The sequence below is a fragment of the Erigeron canadensis genome, chromosome 4, assembly GCF_010389155.1.
Source record: "Erigeron canadensis isolate Cc75 chromosome 4, C_canadensis_v1, whole genome shotgun sequence".
Lineage (NCBI taxonomy): Eukaryota > Viridiplantae > Streptophyta > Magnoliopsida > Asterales > Asteraceae > Erigeron > Erigeron canadensis.
In genome coordinates this window covers 12,787,045-12,804,771 of record NC_057764.1, presented here as the reverse complement: position 1 = coordinate 12,804,771, position 17,727 = coordinate 12,787,045, and the positions used below count along the sequence as shown (strand labels likewise).

The window sequence follows — 17,727 nt, the reverse complement described above, 5'->3', positions numbered from 1 at the left end:
CTTTATTTTTCATATAAGTATTTGTTTGTCAAGATATTGAACGCAGTTTTTAGAGTTTATGAAATAACACAAAAACCCTACTGGTTCTTTAATATTGTTTTCGAGTTGTCTGGCCATTTCATTTATCGATCCGCATCATTTGGTATCAGAGCTCTTGGTACACAAATGGCCGGTCGTGGCAGACCTCTTTGTAACCTTCATCGAACCGCCGATCGAGGCAACGAAGTCAACCAGAGAGATCCACGTGATATCAAAATTGAGCGCCTTCAACAACGAATCAAAGATCTTGAGATTGAGCAGGAGGCTCGTAATGAGGAAACCGATTACAATTCTAGTGTTTGGGACGAGAGAGACGAGGAAGAGGAGAATCCTTTTGGTAACCGCCAACAGATTCAAGGTATGAATCGTGACGACCCCACAGTAGAGCGACTTTTTGATTTGCGAGATATTCCAAATCATCTAAAAGTTAAACTTGTTGCCATTAAACTTTGAAAATATGATTCATTATAATGAGATCACGTTAAAAAAAATTCTAGTAAGATGGGAAGTCTAAAGTAGAAACATGGGCGAAGATGAAGAAATTGTTACAAGCCAAGTTCCTTCCAATCAACCACCGACAAGAAGCCTTTTTAGATTATCACAATTTATCTCAAAAACATAGTACTGTTGAAGACTTCATTGCAGAGTTTGATCGTCTTCGGATGCGATGCGCTGTAGAGGAAGAAGAAGAACACGTTTGCTCGTTTCTTGGGTGCTCTTCGATCCGATATCTCTGATGTAGTACAGCTCCAACAATATTGGACGTACGCCAATGTATGTCGCCTGGCCTTAAAAGTTGAAAAGCAGTTAAAGAACCGCGGGCGATCTGTGGGAAGTCGATTTACAGCCACTTCCAAGATACCAGTTACTCATGATGACAAAGCACCTGTCTCCAAAGTTCACACTCCAACAGGCACCACCAGTAACCCACCCAACACTCGGGTTATCCGGTGTTTCAAATGCCAAGGAATGGGCCACCTCGCAAGGGATTGTCCAAACAAGCAGTTGGTTACTTTGATGGACGAGCTGGAGCCTGTGTTGGAGTGTGATCATCTTATTATAAATCGCATGTCCGGGAATAGTTTAAGCCTACGGGGTCACACGAAATGACACGGTAACTCGATAATATTAGTTGATATATTAAAGTAATATATTGATTAGTTTGATCACAGAATGATTAATTAAACATAATTAAAGGGTTAATTATATTTAATTGATTAAAGAAGAGGATTAAAAATTGAAAAATGGATTTGGACCCTAAATGCTAAGGGGGGCCGACCATGACAAAGGCCTTGTAAGCCTTTGTCTAGCTTATTTTCAAAGTAAACTTTAACCTAATTATGTCCTATAAATAGAGGGTTAAGTTTAAGATTTTTCACACATTATTTTCACATAAGTTTTTTCTCCTCTTCTCCCTTTTTCTTTGAAATGGCCGATCTCTCTTTTATTAAGGGGATTTCGACTTTGAAGTTAAGGGTTTGTAACAAAGGGTTGTTCGGTTAGTGATCAGGGTACTAGCATACATTATTCGGGGTGTCTAGTGTGCGATCGTAAAGGGGTTTTGCTTTAAACCCTAAGCATTAATAATAATCTTATTATTATTATCTTTATTGGAGCTTTGCATAAGGTACACAACTCAATTCTATTCTTTGTTAATTAATTTGATTGCATATTTGTTTTGATTTCTTCCGTTGCGCTTACTCGTGATTGTGTATGATTATATGCTTATATTCTAATAGTGGTATCACGAGCCACATGTGTGATCTATTAATTACAAAGATCAAAACTTGAAGGAGGGTTTAAGGGTTGGTTGATTTTAATTAATTGTTAAAATAATTAAAAGGTTGTTTTCTTATTTTTAATTAATTAAAATCGACTTTTTAATTAAATAAAATAAGGGTTTTTGTTTAATTAGAAGTTTAACCTAATTCAATGGAGATTGAAACCCTCAAGCAAGTTTTGAATCATGAATTGACATGATTTATGTGACGAATTGCATGATTATGTGTATCTTAGTTATTTAAAGTTGTTAAATAATAAAATCACAAGAAATTCATGCAAATTTAATTGTGATTTTACTGAATTTATAGAGATATATTTTGCAAAGCATCATGATCTAATAATTAGGGTTAATTATTAGATAATTATGTGACAATGTGAATTTTTCGTGTAAATTTTCTGGTATGCAACAATTTACTAAAAATTTCATATCTTTTAATCTGTAATGAGTTAGAAGTCGTGCTTTGGAAAGTAGATGCCCAAACACATAGGGATACAACTTTGTAGTTCTAGTTGAAAGCTGAATCAGACCAGGACATAGGCTTAAACTGGTCGTGAAGCTACTGGAAATTTCCTGTCAGCATATTTTATGTGCTAATTGTTAGTTATTTTGTTTAAAGGCTTACGCAATCAAGGTAACTTGATGCATGTGGTCCTCTTCTTTGGAAGGGGGAGCCGGGTTTAAATATATGCATGAACCATAGTGACCATGTTTAGGTGGCCTACCTTAACTTGTTACATGATTAAGTAGTTCGGAATTAGCAAATTTATTAATTTTTGTATTGTTTATAAGTTGTATAAAGGTGATGCAAAAATTGTTTTAAAAATAAATTTGACTAAGAACTATCGAAATAGAGATTTCATTAATAAAATTGGAGTCTTACAACCTTGAGATACACCGGCTCACCTGTAACAACCGCACTTTTAATATTATATATGTGCTAGTTAGGTTGTCTACGTTCCCGCAAGCCATAGTTATACTTGAAGCTAGTAGGTAATGCCCCAAATTAGTAATCTAAAGCTAATGATATGTATAATAATTTCCTAATGAAAATATCTCGGAACAAAAATTTTTAGAGGTGATCAATCGATACGATAATAATAACTTAAGACTCCCAAATTGAGATACCAATCAAAATTCCTATGGATTGCCCAACAAATCAAAAATAAAACCAAATCAAGAGGATATGATCATGATAAATGAAATTTTCAACTAAAAATATAATTGAAAGTATTATGTACGTAAAAGCGTCAAAAACTTAATAAGTAAGCATATAAGCTTAAAAATTAATACAAATCTACAACCAATGACCTATGTAACCAACTAAGAGTACAAAAATATATCCTTACACATAAATATACATGACTTATACATCCATGAACATATTCCTAACTAAAACAACCAATTACTTACATTTAACTAACTAAACACTTACAAAACAAATACATAATTAACATATACTTATACAACAACTTATACACTAATTTTATACAAAAAAAAAAAAAAAGGAAAAAGCCTTTTCATTACCCCCAAGGCCGCCCCCCCCCCCCCCCTTTCCCCCTCACACACTCCACATTTCAAATTTCACTTCCACAAAATCACTCTTGGAACTCTCATTTTTACACACTCTTCACACTCTTCACATACTAGTCATTATTTCCTCTCAAGAAACTCCTCCTCCCTTCTCTTTTCTTGTCCATTTCGGCAGCCATTAGAAGAAGCAAGAACAAGACTAAAAACTCATCTAAACACTTGATAATAATAAGGGTTGTAGGTTAGATAAACAAAGGGTTGATTCAAGAATAGTTTAAGGGTTGTTTCAAGTGTTGAATAAGGGTATTCTTGGAGATATAGGCCACGAAATTTCTGCCATTTTTCATCATCTAAAAGTGTTCTTCAAGGGTATATATCTTCATCTCTTTATTAGATTAATCTTGTTCTTGTTTATATTAAAAAGGTTTTATCAAAAGATTGTGTTTTCTTCATGTTTTCTTTTGAATATACACTTGATGAGGGCAAAGTTGATAGGATCTTTCTTTCCATGCTCATGCATGTTGAATCCATGAAGAAAGATCCAAGGATTCAACTAGTTTAAGACCCAAAAGTGTGGATATAAGTTTAATAGTCTTTGATGTGATTTTTTCCTTTGAAAGGTGGCTATATTCATACATATTATGAAGGTAATATTTCTGGAAATATTTATAAAAATATAGATTTTATTGATAAAGTGTTGGATCTATAAAAGCTAGCATCAAAAAGGTGGATATGTGTTGATAGTTTGTAAAGTAACTTTTTATATAAAAAGATGAACATGTTGTATAAATATTTGCATATATATTTCTGGAATATTTCATGAAAAATATATTTTTATGTTGATGGATTTTTGATAGTTAAAGCTTTATGTTAAAAAGTATTGATTTAAGTGCATATATGCTAGATTTAAGAAGGTTGGATTGTTGTTTGGATTATGAGATGAAGCTAGGCTTGTCATAAGTGAAAAATGTGTTAATATCAAGGTTAATATTCTGGAAAAAATATGGTAATAACAAAAATATGATTATGGAACCAAACAAGGCAAAATAGGCTTGAAATCGAAAACTGAAAACTTGTTAACATGCATTTTGAGCACACACATGCACCATAACTATATGACCATGAAAATGTGATGAACATACTGGAAATATGACATATTAAAAGTATAAAACTCAAGTCATTTGATGCATAGCAAGAATAAGCTCAAAAATCGTCTTTTCGGGTCAAATAATCACCAACCGAAAGCATAAAATTTCACATAGCACACCACCACCACAATCACGACTTAGGACATCAAAATATGATGGACATTCTGGACAAAATGAAATAAGAACAAAAATCCCTTTTGAAGCATTTAATTTGGTTGAGAAATGAGGCAAAAATCACTATTTCGGTAAACGATTTTACGTTTAAAAGTCCTCAAATTATAAGGACAAAAGAGAGGTTGAATGGTTACAAATTTTTATTGATAAAAGTTGCCTAAAAAGGCCTGGGATTTTTGGACAAAAGCTCTTGTGATGATTTCTAAGTGTTTTTATAATTTAATGAATTTAAAGGGGATTTTAAGGAATAAATAAATCAATAATAAATTATATAAATCATGAACTTGGACAAAATCACATAACTAATGTTAAAATAACCTAAACCTACTGGAGAAAAATAATTTCAAGAAGAGGAACAAGTTTTACATAATTTAAGAATAAATAACTAAGTTAACATCACTAATTAATCACTAATATTAAATAATTATTAATAAAGCCTAAATAAATAAATAAAATATAATATTACAAGTTTAAGAACATAATAATCAGTAGATAATCCAAATATAATTATCCATAAATTTTAAAGGTAATTTAAGAACCTAAGAATCATTATAAGGAATTATTTAAGTAATTAATGAATAAATGGAATAAATAATTAATTAAATAATAATAAATCAAGGAAATTAATATGAATCAGAAAATATATTTTAAAATCCAAAATACTACTGTACCTATCAAATAATAGTACAAAGCAAAGTGTGCAAAAGAAATCTCGCGAATCAAAGCCGAATTACCGAAATTCCAACAAACGCGCAAAAACGCTTAACGCAAAAACTACTCTTACCATCAATTCCAATTTAACCAAACATCTTGAACATCATAATACACTTTGATTCCATAATTAAGTAACAACCAAAGATAGGCAAGCCTACTAGCATAAATCTCATGATCTAGTTCACTAGTTCATGTAACACGCACTCACGCTGTGTATATTTGAATACCATGGTTTAGGCTTGCTTGAGGGATGACACCACTAGGTGCACATCTCGTATTTGATCAGCCCCCATTACTCTCAAATCAAGTGAGTCATAGCCCCCTTTCAAACTCTTTTATGTGTTTTACTTTCGGGGTGAAAAGCATGATAAATGAAACTACTTTCTATATATGCAATGTTTCTTGAAAGAGAGTTTGTTATATGAAATGATTCTTGATACATGAGTATGAAATGATAATAAAGGATTTATGTGATGAGCTTGAGTTCTGTCAAACCGCGGCGTTCGGTACACTACTATTTCCTCCGAAAGTGGAGGCCTGTAGTTAGTTAGTTGCGCAACTAGGTTTCGTCCGCCCTCCCAAAGCGTACCGTTGGAAGGTTGGTTGCCTTCGTGACAACCTCCACTTCTAGTCTGGCCCCTAGGTGTTCTAACTACCTTAAGATAATCGGGCGTCTCCATGGCACGACCCATTATCATTATTGTAATTATTATTACGGCACTTGATTGACAGCTTGTGCTATGAATTGAATTATTGGATTGTAATCGGACTTGAATAAAATGGTAGTAGTAGTGGCTCAAGCATATACTCATCTAAGATAATGGAATTAGACCCTTGTGGTCATATGACAAGGATTTATTTACATGGGTTAAAATTGAGTTGAACAAATGATTATCAAAGGATGAATTGGAAATATTCATAGAAATTGGTGATTCCCAATTTATTTTGTTATGATGTGTATATATGCTTATGGTATTAGTTAAAAACCTATGAACTCACTCAACTCTCGTAGTTGACACTTTTTCTTCATGTTTTTCAGGTTTAGAGCAGTAGGTTTGCTTATGGACCGCTTTTGGACATTGTGTTTGTTTGGTGAACGAAGACATGTAATGCAAACAGTTTATCTTTTATTCGGATTTGGACTTATGTAATGATTTTTAACGCTTCACTTTGAACTATGTAATCGTTTAATTTGGAATGGTTTTAAGACTTTAATTAAGATGTTTTTCATTTAATCTTTTGTACCATGTCGTTCTGTGGCATCTCGTGTTTCCGCCGTAGTCGGGGTGTTACAAAACCCTCAAGTCCGCCTGTAAACAACCGGAGATTGGAGGTAACGGTTTAAAATTTGTTTTTGGCTCGTGTACCAATATATGTCTATTGACTAGCACGGTACCCGCGCAATGCGGCGGTGGTTGTGGCAACAACGGTGTGGTGGTGGGGGCGACTGTTGGCGACGCCGAGTAGTGTAGATAATTAATATAAAGGTAATTGATGTAAAAGGTTAATACAAATATTTTGAATAAATGACTGATATTGTAATTTAATTATTAATGGTATTTTAGATAAATCATCCATAACTTTTAAGAAAAGGGTTATTTTATATATTAAACAGTATAAAAGTATAGATTAGGTGTACAGGGAAATTAGGATTAAAAAATAAGGGTATTTTGGATATAAAAAAGTGTTGAATTTCCTAAAATATGAGAGATCAATATGCTTTATAAGGGTTATAGATATAAATACAGATATAGAAAAGGAACTCAACGACCATACTTTTTTGAAATTGCAAATTATATTAAGTTAGCCAAAGCTAAGGCAAAAACAAACACATACAAAAAAATTTATTTTTATCTTTAGAATGGCACAGACATCATACAATTATACACATAAATTGTATAAAAAAAGTTCACCATCTTTCCAATTCATACTATTAAAAACTCCCCAATTTCTTATATAGAGCCATAGAGGTAGCCTAGCGCTTTAATTTCAACCATGATTTTAACAATATCCGCCTTTATGTTTGAGAAAATAAACATATTTGTATTTTTTTTATTTTTTTTTTGAACAGTCAGTTTATTAATGAAACTGGCAAGGTGCTAGAAGAGGAGTACAATACAAATGAATTAAAAACTAAAATTACACCATTTTGCCCAATCTAAACGAGAAAACCAGAGGAAGCTTGTGGATTTGAGTTCCTTTACGGCATATCGGATGGATGGTTCTTTGTTGGAGATGCTTTGTTGGAGAATATGCATTCATTTCGGATTTTCCAAACAGTCCATATATAGGAAAATATTATTAGATGGATGTATCTGGACTTTGTAGGGTTGATCACAAGATCTTTGTGGACCTCCAAAATAGCTCTAGCATGGGAAGGTTTGTAGCGCTGATCACAAGATCTTTGTGGATCTCCAATCTCCATCCGAGAATGTTCATCTTTAAGGGAGCGGTTCTGTCCTAGTGCTTCGGGCCAAAAGTGGCATTACTTAGCTTATTTCACATTGACTTCACGGTGTACAGTCTTGAGGAATCACAGGCCCAAGTCCACGAATCTGTTGTATCATTAAGATGGATAGGTAGGATTCTCATTTCTACTAATAGATCTTCCTCATATGAAAGGTAATTGTTAAAACATATTTGTACTAATGAATCTTTCTCATTTTGCAGTCCATATCGATGGTTCTATGCAACACTAATAAATCTCTAGTATGAAACCAATAAATTGGTTACACCTTGCACATTTCTTGCCATACCTATGAGGCCACAACGAGTGAAAATATGAGTGGACCTTTTGTTATTGTACATGTCAGTCATACCCATAAATGTTTTCTGTAAATTTTAGTGGGCTAAACCAATTACCTTTCATATGTTTCTTAAACCTCAAGAACCTCAAAGTAGAACTCAAAGAATGGTTGCGCAACACTAGAGCATCAGAAACAGCCGCAAAAGATTCACTCAACAGCCAATTGGAAAGCCTTGACTCAATCATTGATCATCGCGATTACACCGATGACGAGTTAGCCTTATGGATTGCCACAAAGGAAAAGATACAAACCCTTGAACAATCAATAACCAAAGACCTACACCAAAAATCCCGTGCCAAGTGGATTAAGTGCGGTGATGAAAACACCGGATACTTTCACCGCTTCATCAATTGTCGAAAGGCCAGTAACAGAATTAGTGGTCTGGAAGTTGATGGAAATTGGCATGTGGACCCTCTAACAATACGCCAAGCTGCCCTAACCTCTTCAAAAGTAAATTCATAGAGCCCATTAAAGATCGACCCAAAATCCAATGCTACGACCTCAGAACCCTCTCCCCAGCTGATGTTAACCTCCTTACTTCCCCTTTCACCCTCAATGAAATAACCCGGGCAGGCTGGGATTGTGACAGCGACAAAGCCCATGGACCTGATGGTTTCAATTTCGGTTTCCTAAGAATTATTGGGATGACCTGAAGTTCGATTTTCTCAATATTTTAATCGACTTCTATCATTCGGGACTCATCAGTTATGGTTGCAGCTTCTCCTACATTGTCTTAATCCCCAAGAAAAACTCCGTTCAATCCCTGAATGACTACTTCCCAATCACCCTCATTGGTTGCATCAAAAAAACAATCTTGAAAACCCTTGCAAACCGCCTTAAGCAAGTCATCTCAGAAATCATCTCTCCGACCCAATCAACTTTCCTTTCCGATAGAAACATCCTCGACGGCCCTCTAATGCTAAACGAGATAGTTTCATGGCTGAAAAAAACCAAACGTGAATCTTTTTGCTTCGAAGTCGACTTCGAGAAGGCCTTTGATACAGTCAATTGGAATTTCCTTCTTTCCATCATGGAGCAAATGTGCTTTTTGTCGAGATGGATTCTATGGATCAAAGGAATCCTCCCCTCTACCAGATCGGTTGTATTTTTTAATGGATGCCCCATCTCTAAGTTCAACTGTGAGTGCAGAATGCCTCATGGTGACCATCTTTCACCTTTTTTTATTTATTATCGCCATGGAGGCATTCTCCAATGTTTTCCAACGTGCCACCAATTTGGGCCTTGTGTCTGGGCTAAAATTACCTAATTACGGCCCATGTATCTCGCATTTGTTATATGCCGACGACGCAATCATTTTGGGCTCCTGGTCACACACCCACATCGCTAACATCTCGAGAATTCTGAGATGCTTTCATTTAGCTTCTGGGCTGAAAGTTAACCTTCATAAGTTGAGTTTCTATGGCATAAACCTCCCTCCAAACGCAATTGCCGCCTCTATCGACATCCTAAACTGCCAAATTGGACACTTCCCGGTGACATATCTTGGACTCGTTGTAGGATCAAATATGAACCTGAAAAAACACTGGACCCCTGTCATCCAAATCTTCGAGAACCGATTGTCACAATGGAAAGCATCCACACTTTCCCTTGGTGACAAAATCACCTTAATCAGTTTCGTGCTTGATAGTCTTCCATCCTACTACTTCTTGCTTTACAAGGCACCAGTGTGTATCCTCTCTAAACTCGAGTCTATTCGGAAATCATTTTTTGGGGAGGTTCTTCTAACAGGAGAAAGATCCCGTGGGTCTCTTGGGATAGAGTTATCTCTCCAATTGAATCAGACGGGCTTGGGTTGGTAAGTCTTCAAATAAAAAACCTTGTTTTACTTTCCAAATGGTGGTGGAGATACCGTCAAAACTGCTCCAGTCTCTCGGCACGTGTTATCACCTCTTTACACCCTTCCCGATGGAACTGCTCCCCACTGCCTTTCAAATCTGACCTGGTGGGAGTTTGGAAAAACATCGCCAATCTAAACTCCCACCTCTCCCACTTTAACGTTTCTATTGAGCATTTGATCACAGGAAAAGTTGGAGATGGCTCTGAAATTCGATTCTGGATTGATACATGGTGTGGCAACACCCCATTCTATATTTGTTTTCCCGATCTCTTCAAGTTGGAATCTCGGAAGGACTGCGTTATTGCAGATAGGTGGACCAACGAAGGACGTTTTCTTAACTGCCACTGGAACTGGTCGAGACCACCATCTTCACAACTGGAACTATATCAACTTCAAGACCTTCTCTCCCGGATCTCACACATCTCCCTAACTGCTTCAAAAGACATGTGGTATTGGTCCCCTAACAAAAGCGGCTGCTTCAAGTCGATCAAGCACATCCTCCAAACCTCAACTTTTGGTCCCAACCATTGGAACTTCCCATGGAAACGTATTGCACCTTTAAAAGTTAATATATTTGGATGGCGTCTCAAGATGAATCGAATCTGAACCACTGACCAGCTGAGTCTTAGGCAGATTCCCATCACATCCACACTCTGTCCGATGTGTAACTCTATTGAAGAAACTGCATGTCACCTCTTCCTGCACTGCCCGTTTGCGGACCACTTATGGAGCCTTATCCTGGTTTGGTGTCGCATCCCCTTTAACAAACCCTAAACCTTTAAAGAGTTGTTCCACCTCCATAATGATCCGCTCATAAGCTCGAGAATTCGCCCCTACATCAACCTCATTGTACTTGCATTATGCTGGAGGATTTGGAAAATTCGGAATGATCGAGTCTTCTCTAACAAATTACCTTCCATTCATTATGCTTTCAAGGAACTCAAAAGTGTTACTTACCTTTGGTTGTCTAACAGAACCCGGGAAAACCACTTATGTTGGGTAAAGTGGTATAGTTTTAGCCTCGATCCTTAATGTATATTTTCCATTTCTTATATCTTGTACTCCTAGCTTCTCACTAGTCTTCCATTAATATTAATTTTGAATGATCAAAAAAAAACCTCGTTGATTTTTTATATTTTTTATTTTATAGATGTTTTTTTAAACCTCATTGATTTAAATCAAAGATTTAGAATAACAAACCCGTATGGTTTTACATTAATACGTAAGCAATGAGCAGAAGCATGTCATTGAACCAAACAATCTCGGCATTTACAGAAACCAATAATGATATGTCAGGCCAGCTTCTAATTACAGATAAACCACCATACCTCCCATGTTGCAAACACAAGTATATCTTTAACTATCACAATACTTCAATACCCAAAATATTCAAGGTCATTTGTTAAGATGATTCATATATGTTGCGGAAATAATACAAATTGTGAATTGAAATGAAGAACCTACATAGAGCAAAAACATGCCCTATATGTTCAGTCTCTAGCTCAAATACTACGCATGTATGTAAGAACCATTTACAAAAAGCTAACATTATGAAATAACATGTAAAAGGATTTAAAATCATTTCTTTGTACAAGGTTACTTGGATGACAACAAGAAATGTCTTGTCTATATCTAATCAGTAGCACGATAGAAGCGAACAATCTTCAGTGGTGACAAATTTTCCTGAAACAAGACAAATTAACATTAACAAATCATAATGGTGAAGTCCATAAAATAGGAATGAACATACATTTTGTCCCCCAATGCAAGTAATATCTATACTTCTATACTTATACTTGCTACTATATAAAGATTCTATACCCTTGTTGAAAAGTTTAAAAATAGAACATGCGAAATGACCATCTACTCCTAATGAATTAGTTTACACCACCACTCTCTTTTCTTCTACAATATCTCTTTTCTTTAGATCAATTACCTTTACATCAATAATGACCACCACCACCACCACCACCACCACCACCAACATAACACCAAACATAAAATGCATACTTTTTGAGTTATGAGTTATCATAAGGAACAATCATAGTTTTAACAAGATATTTTGAACAACAGATAACATAATGGCCATGTATTTCCTTTTTTCTAAATAAATAAACAACTTAACTTTATAAAAATATCATTCTAAATTTACTTTTATTTTCCTCAAATTAAATTCAATTTGTATATTACTTTCATTATATACTCTCAATAATAGATGCATTATAAACAAACGTATCAGGGAGATGACAACCATTCCGTCCGTTTTATCTAACAAGGAAAAACGTCAATTTATCTTTGCACACCATGAGTATATTCGGTGAAACTAGTTGGAACTAATAGCTTTTGTTATGTGTTTAGCACAGTAGCAAAAGCTCAAGCTTGCACTCGCAACCACCTACTATTTGGATAAGGATCCTCTACAATTTATTCCAATTGTCAGAAGTGAGACTCTGAACCACAACCTCCTATTTATACCAATTATCTCAAGTAAGACTTTGAGCCACAACCGCTTAGTTGATGGGTCACATCCAATCCATTAGGTATAAGGCCCCTTGGCAATTAAGCTCCATGTCATCTAATTATTGAAGTCATAATAATGCAACTTTTAATTATTTAGAATTTTATTCGACCGTGGTGTTTCTCTCTACAGAGAGAGAGTTTTCTCTCTTCTCTCTCTAGATTTGAGATCGAGACCTGATTTCTTCTCTTTCGGCTTTGACTCCGCCAGGCTGTCGAGACTATGTTTTCAAGGGTAAACCCTAGGCCGGAGGTCCTTCAGGAAGCAACCTCTCTATCTTTGGGTAGAGGTGAGGTTGTCTACATTATATCTTCCCCATACCCCACTTTTATCGGGATTTGGTTACCATTGTTGTTGTTGTATCTACTTTTTATAGACAACTTCAAGTAAGTTCCAAAAGGTTCTAATCAGCTGAGAAACCCTCGACCCCGTCCTTTAGACACCACTAACCCTTCCCCAACAAACCACCTCTACAATGTTCATTTATCATTTGGTACCATCATATGGAGTTTAACCAAACCCAAGAAAAAAGTTCAATGTCCCAAGATTTAAACCCATACCTATATTCCATAACAGTCCACCATAATGGCCCTACAATGAACTATTGGTAGGGTAGCAACTTCAAGTAACTTATGATTTAAGGACTTATTTTTTTCAAATACTTTTATAAATCTAGCCTGCCAAACAAAATTTAAAACCATAAGCTCAAGCCCGCATAAGTTCCCACAAGCTTTATGCCAAACATACCCCATATCTCTCTTCATTTCATGCAAGATCTATAAATGTCTCCTCTCTCGGTTACAAACCTTAACGGCTTAACCTGGAAACCCAAAATGTGTGTTTAATTTTAATAGGTCAAGAAATTGTTCCAGTTTAATCAGCTTGCAAATTTTGTGATTGTATTCATATTGTTGTTAAGTCATGGTTGTCAGAATATTCAGAGATTCTAATTTTGATGTAAACGTAGATGAGAGTTTGAATTTGGAGAACTTGGTAAATGATTGTGCACTAAGAAGATGTGGAGAATATCTTAGAGCTGCAGTGATGGTTTCTACCAAAAAAAAAGGCTGCAGTGCCGGAAGGTACAAGGTCACCAGGAAACGATCATCATGTGTTTTTGTTTGACTATAAACTAATAGTTACTAAATTTTTAGTAAGAAAGATGCCATTGCCAACAAAGAAAAATAACATCATATAACACAAGTTTACATGTCTAATTGGTATACTCAACATATTGCTTAGTTTGGGCCAACATTTGGAAGTATATGTCGTGTATAATTACTTTAACGAGTGTATATTACCTGGCTTGGGGAAACTAGGTAAGAAAGTAGTCGTATGGACTTTACCCTAACAATAACTAGAGGTGACAAGATAGGTGGGTCAGGCAAATTAGGTAAGTGTTCAAGATGGTCTGGGTTTATATAGACACCTTTTTCTGCAGATGAAAACAGGTCAAGTAAAATTTAGATAGGTAACTTTCATGCATAATGTATAAATTTAGATAGGTAACTTTCATTCATTCTTGATCTCTAATATTTTTGGGAATAGAATCAGAAAAACAATGAACAGAGATGATGTAAAACCTGCAATGTTTCTTCAGACTGAGGTGGAAAATAAAATCCTGTTGAGCAGTTTTGCAACATTTCAGGGCATTTCATATATTCTCTATGTCCATCACTTGCTTTCATCTTATACTTGAACATCTGAAACATATGAAGCAAGCTTTAATTGTTCAAGATACTAAGCGTCACAGTGTAACATAAAAGTATATGACCAAACAAATTTAGAAGAATACAGGTTATGAAAGACATAATCATGTTTCATTAGAATATATTTTCTCTGTCCAAAGTAAACTACAGCAGTCCCATTCTAATGCCCTCACAAAAACTGCAAAATTTCATTTTGATGTGAGTTTCAAGCATTAAAATGAATAAAGATACTAGATACTCAAGAACCCTATCATTATGGTAAAATTGGCATTCCAACCAATAATCAATTACTCCCTTTAATCTATGTCTTCACATAATGCAATAATGAATACATACAGAATATATAATTTATAAAAATATAGAGAAAAAGGGAATGACACGGAGAAAACTAGCACTTTAACCAACCTCAGAGAGAGAAACTGTAGGTTTCTCTAGCTCATCTCCATCAATGTCTATACCAGTCCCCTGGCATTCTGGACAAAAGGGGGAGTATATTTGCTTTTTGATCTCCTCTTCAGCTTCAACAACCTTTGTAGCACCTTTCTTCCTTCTAGATCGCTTCTTTACTTTAGAACCAATTAGTTGTTTTGTATACACTTCATACTCACAGAAAAGTACCCAATGAATTAGGCAGGATATGTGAAATACATGAAATGCCTGCAAATTCACATCGAACAATTTCATACTCGGAACAGATCTAAGACAAATAACAATTCATGGGGGACATTGAAAAGACACAGAAAATGAAACTTTAAAATGAGAAAAAAAAAATAAAGATTGTGAAAAGGCATTTACCCCATTCAAGTTTCTGCTGCTGCACACAATTCTACCGGTCTTCATGTTGAGAAGTGTGGCCACATCTTTACCAGGAAGCATCTTATGCTGACAGATATCACATACTCTTTCTGAAGCTAGACGACGATGTACCCTCAATTCTTTCCTCACACTACGGTTTGGTATCAATCTAGATTGCAGAGAGTTATCACCATATCCACTTATGATATTATTTGAGCTAGAGCCCCGGGAAGCTGGATATTCTTCCCCGGAGGATTCGTATTGATTGCTTAAAGACTCGCTAACATCTTCGGGATCTGAAAATGATTTTCTCTTCTTTCCTCCTTTAATCTCATTATTATTCCTACTACTATTATTATCATTATCAGTATTCCTATGTTGTTCCAGTGCTGGCCTTGTATATGAGGAAGGCAAAAGCAACATGTCATCAAGCAAACCCTTTCTTCCCATGTCGTAATCAAATGCAAATAACACAATAGCAAAGTCATGTTCTGGTATTATTATATCCTCCTCCCCGTGATCTGGATAACAGTCCCCAACCCATTCACACCAGATTCTCTGGATTCCTTTTGTAAAGCCATCCTTTTGGTAACACCTAGCAGCAATTTTGCCAAGACCTATACAGCTAACTTCCAAATCAGAAACTTTATCCTTATGCAGCACATCCGGAATAATCAAATGATAACCATTATCATCATCAAGTGATTCCTCGTCAGTTTGATTTCTTTCTTTGGTTGTGTTGGCAGTAACAATTGCAAGACTGTTATTATCCAGCAGATTACTTTCAAGGTCGGGATTTGAAGTTGTAAGTAGGCAATGAGTTTGATTATCATTAGTGGGGGTGTGAAAGAAAAGCATCCCATCGTTAAACGGCCAAGGATTCTGAGTATCTTTGAGCAATGTCGACTTAGCAGCTTGATACATCTTCTTATGAAGATTACCACGCAGATGATCATGCAGCACGGAATCACTGTGACAGGGAGACAGACATAGAACACAAAAGAAGACAGGCTTCTTCTTGTTATCTTCCCTGAGGTCGACATAGGTATGACCTTTCGATCTTACATTACGCAACGTGGTTCTAGCCAACTGTTGTCTTAAACTGCTAATGCAACTACTATTACTTTTGGGTAACCCTAACTCCTTACCACTTTCAGCAGACATTTCAATTAATAAACACTCACAACAATTTCAGTTTCCTAATACTAAAGAAAAACGTAAGAAACCCTAGAAAATGATATATATATATATATATAAAGAGAGAGAGAGAGAGAGATTATAATTCTTAGAAGAAGAATAGAACATGAAGAGGCCTAAACTTACAAGAGGAAGAAGAAGAAGATATGGGGTTCTGTATAGAATTTTTGGGAAACCTTCGAGCAATTTGGTCCATGGCTGTGACGACTTGACGCAAAATTTCAATCGAGGAAACCATTGCAATTGACATCATCTTCTTTCTTTCTTTCTTTCTTTCAGATCTTTGTTTTATGTATCTGGTGGCTTTGTAAGAGAGGGAGAGGGAGAGAAAAGGAAACCAAATTGGTAAAAAAAGGAACGGTGCTCACCATAATTTTCAATGAAAAATTTTATTTTATATTCAACCAGCTGATTAGTGGTCGGAGCTCTTGGAGACAGAGGTCAAGGGTTCGATTTTCATACCCAGCAAGGTTGGAGGGTCTTTTCTACCTGTGATAAAACATGGAACCAGTCTTTTTACCTTTGGTAGGGATAAGACTGTCTGCATCTCAACCTAGTCTATTTACTTTTAAATTTTATTTTATATTCAAACATGTGAGAATCATGTTTTTTACATGTTTGTAGGAGCAAATTTATTTATGAAGACATGTGGTTGTTTTGACCGATACAAGTATTATTATTGTTTGGCTGTAAACTTAAGGGGAGGTTTGGTTAGTAGAATATTTTTTTAAGAAAATTGAAATCTATTAAAGAAATTGGAATTCATCAATTGAAATCTCAAAATTTCAAAATTTGTGTTGTGTTTGGTTGACAGAATTCAATAAAATTCAGTTAATGGAATTTAAATATAGATTATGTCAAATGACATTATTAACCTTTTGTTATACTTTTATAAAATAATTTCATTTTCATTTTTAAAACATAATAGTATATCATATAAATAATCAGGTGATATTGAAAATAACATAAATAAAATACATATACACATTAGTAATATACACATTAGTTAATGACATATGCATACCAACAATTTTTTTTCAAACGACATCCCCACCACTATTTTCTTTCTGCACACACTAGACACACAGGTATACCTTTTTGATCTTGATATCGTTTCCATCGCACAAACATTGAAGTGAACGCATACACCTTTTCGATCTCTCTGCAGTTTCCATCATTGAAAGAAATATAACTGAAGCCTTTCGATTACTGTTTCGATTTGTGCGTCGTTTCGATTCGCCGGTAAGCTTTCTCCAAGAGCAACATCAGCAGTGATAGCTATAGTGGTAGCCAAAGAGAACGCTGGATATAATATCACCGGCGGTAGCCGGAGTTGCAGCGGTGATGGTGGATAACATCTGGAGCGACATCAAATCAGGGAAGCCTGGTCTATTTTGGTATTTAATTGTAAAAGGATATTTTGATAAACATAAGTGAATTCCTTAACATTCCATC

The 17,727-nt window shown here is 35.3% G+C and overlaps 2 protein-coding genes across 2 annotated transcripts; one reads left to right on the top strand and one right to left on the bottom strand.

Moving 5' to 3' along the window:
• The first annotated feature begins 9,391 nt into the window (after positions 1 to 9,391).
• On the top strand, positions 9,392 to 10,015 carry LOC122596983. The gene has a single exon (XM_043769625.1). The coding sequence runs from the start codon at positions 9,392 to 9,394 to the stop codon at positions 10,013 to 10,015; it is 624 nt and encodes a 207-aa protein (XP_043625560.1).
• Positions 10,016 to 11,439: 1,424 nt separating this feature from the next.
• On the bottom strand, positions 11,440 to 16,625 carry LOC122598433. The gene is made up of 4 exons (XM_043771025.1): positions 15,076 to 16,625; positions 14,686 to 14,937; positions 14,155 to 14,274; positions 11,440 to 11,736 (listed from the first exon to the last, which is right to left on the bottom strand). The coding sequence occupies exons 1-4, from the start codon at positions 16,237 to 16,239 to the stop codon at positions 11,686 to 11,688; spliced, it is 1,587 nt and encodes a 528-aa protein (XP_043626960.1). The 5' UTR covers positions 16,240 to 16,625; the 3' UTR covers positions 11,440 to 11,685.
• Between the last annotated feature and the right edge of the window lie 1,102 nt (positions 16,626 to 17,727).